The following is a 2,240-nucleotide window of genomic DNA, read 5'->3' as shown; positions in this document are numbered from 1 at the left end:
TATATATATTTAAAATATATTTATATATAATATATAATGTATATCTTATAATATATTATATATATTATAACATATACATATATTTTTAAATTATTTATTGAAAAAAACCGGGATCAACGTATCAAGCTTTCTGTACTGTTCCGCCTGGGCGTTCATATACAGGGTGAGAGGTAACTAGAATATCAATATATTAATTAGCTGCTACTGGCGCTGCTCTCTGTCTTCGTTGCTTTCAGCAGCAATTCGTATGAGCGCATGAAACACAGAAGCAGCAGTAGCAGCAACATCAGCTATAGCAGCACAAGTAACAGCAGCAGCAGCAGCAGCAGCAGCAGCAGCGGCGCAGATCAGTGTCGATCGTCTTATAACCATTGAAACAAAAACAAAAGAAAATAAGTATTCAGAGAAAGCATGTGTGGGCCTCGGGCCCTGCGGTGTATCCGCAGCAACAAACACACTTCTGCTGTTTTCTATGATGAACTCTTTCCGCCGCCATACAGCTGAGGTGTACAGACAGCTTCCAGGCACTGCATTAAAAAATTTATATCGGGAAGGGGCTGATGGAGATGCCAGCAGCAACTGCTGCACGAGCAACCGCTGCAGCAGCAGCAGCAGCAGCAGCAGCAGCTGCTGCTGCTGCTGAAGCAGCAGCTGCAGCAGCTGCTGCTGTGGATGGCCTTCAAGAGGACTGAGGGAGCAGTCCTTAGTTAGATTCTTTTGGTTTCTGTGCGCTGTCGGTCGGGCCTTCCTGCTGCTGCTGCTGCTGCTGGTGCTGGTGCAGCACGAGGTGCTGCTGCTGCTGCTGCTCCGCCTTGTTGCGGCCATGCTCTAACAGAGCCAGCAGCTGCTGCTGCGTAGCCCGGAGGGTCAGGCTCAGCGCCCCGCCGCTCCGCTGCAGCGCGGAGAGAAGCTGCACCGACGGCGACAGAGCTTTCTCTGCAGCACACCCACAAACACAGCAGCAAACTATGCAGCAGCAGCAGCAGCAGCAGCAGCAGTAGCAGCAGCAGCAGCAGCAGCAGTAGCAGCAGTAGCACGGCCAGAAGGCGTCAAGGAATATCGCTGCTCATCTGGCGTTTGCGGCTACCTGCTCTGTAATCCTGTTGCTGCAGCACCACGCAGCAGCAGCAGCAGCAGCAGCAGCAGCAATATGTTTGTGTTCTTACCAGCTAGCTGCTGTGTGAGCTGCTTTCTCGTTGGCAGCTCAGCTAGCAGAGAAACACTAGGAGAGGGAATGAGGCGGTCGGGGGTGAGAGCAGCAGCACGCAGCAGCGGTGGTGGGGCCCCGCGCGGCTTTCCTAGTGCTGCTTCTGCTGCTGCTTCTGCTGCAGCAGCAGCAGCAGCTGCTGCTGCTGCTGCTGCCTTCGCCTCCGCGCTGTCTCTCCCCTTCGATGCAGCAGCAGCAGCAGCAGCAGCTGTGCGGGTGATGAGAGGTAAATACTCAGCTGGGGGGGCGTCATCTACAGGCAGCAGAATATATTTATCTCCTGGCTTTCTCCGTGTGTTGTCTGCTGCTGCTGCTGCTGCTCTTTCTTTGTTAGCAGCAGCAGCAGCAGCAGCATGCTGCAGCACAACACCGACTGCCTCGCTTACTCTATCTTCTGCTGCAGCAGATGCATGCACAAAGACATACAGATATTCTCCTTTTAGCTGCTGCAGCAGCAGCACAGCCGACTCAGCCACAGCCCTCGCAGCACCCCCAACATTCACAGCTTTCTTAGCTTTTTCTTCTGTTGCTGCTGCTGCTGCTGCTGCTGCTGCATAGTCTTCAGGCTCAGGCAGCTCCATCGCCTCTAAATCCATAGGTGGGGCCTCAGCAGCAGAAGCAGCAGCAGCAGCAGCAGCAGCGGATCGATTCCCTGCTGTTGTCTTCTTCGCGGCACTCTTGCTGCTGCTGCTGCTGCTGCTGCTGCTTTTGCTGCCAGACTGCTTCGTTGCAGCAGACGCCGAAGGCTGCCCCTCAGCAGCGTCTTGCTGCTGCTTCTGCTGCTGCTGCTGCTGCTGCTGCTGCTGCAGGTCCACTCCTAGGATTTCATATATCTCTTCGTCAGTGAGGGGGGGGTCATCCCAGCGGCCCCACAAGCGTGCATGCAACTCCTCATCATACACTTGCTGCTGCTCTTGCTGCTGCTGCTCTTGCTGCTGCTGCTGCTGCTGCTGCTGCTGCTCTTGCTGCAGCTGGAGAATAGCTGTGCGCATGAGGGAGTTTTTGATTCGCTTCAGCAGCACAAATTTATGCA

The 2,240-nt window shown here is 53.8% G+C and overlaps 1 protein-coding gene across 1 annotated transcript; it reads right to left on the bottom strand.

The window, feature by feature from the left end:
• Window positions 1–703: 703 nt before the first annotated feature.
• On the bottom strand, window positions 704–2,199 carry EMH_0064430 (uncharacterized protein; the record flags this gene model as incomplete). Its single annotated transcript, XM_013498258.1, has 2 exons — window positions 704–936; window positions 1,167–2,199. The coding sequence occupies 2 exons, from the start codon at window positions 2,197–2,199 to the stop codon at window positions 704–706; spliced, it is 1,266 nt and encodes a 421-aa protein (XP_013353712.1).
• Between the last annotated feature and the right edge of the window lie 41 nt (window positions 2,200–2,240).

This window comes from Eimeria mitis, genomic scaffold (assembly GCF_000499745.2).
Source record: "Eimeria mitis Houghton genomic scaffold, Emh_scaff3293, whole genome shotgun sequence".
NCBI lineage: Eukaryota > Apicomplexa > Conoidasida > Eucoccidiorida > Eimeriidae > Eimeria > Eimeria mitis.
The sequence above is the reverse complement of the archived record's forward strand: the minus strand, read 5'-3'. Positions and strand labels throughout refer to the sequence as shown.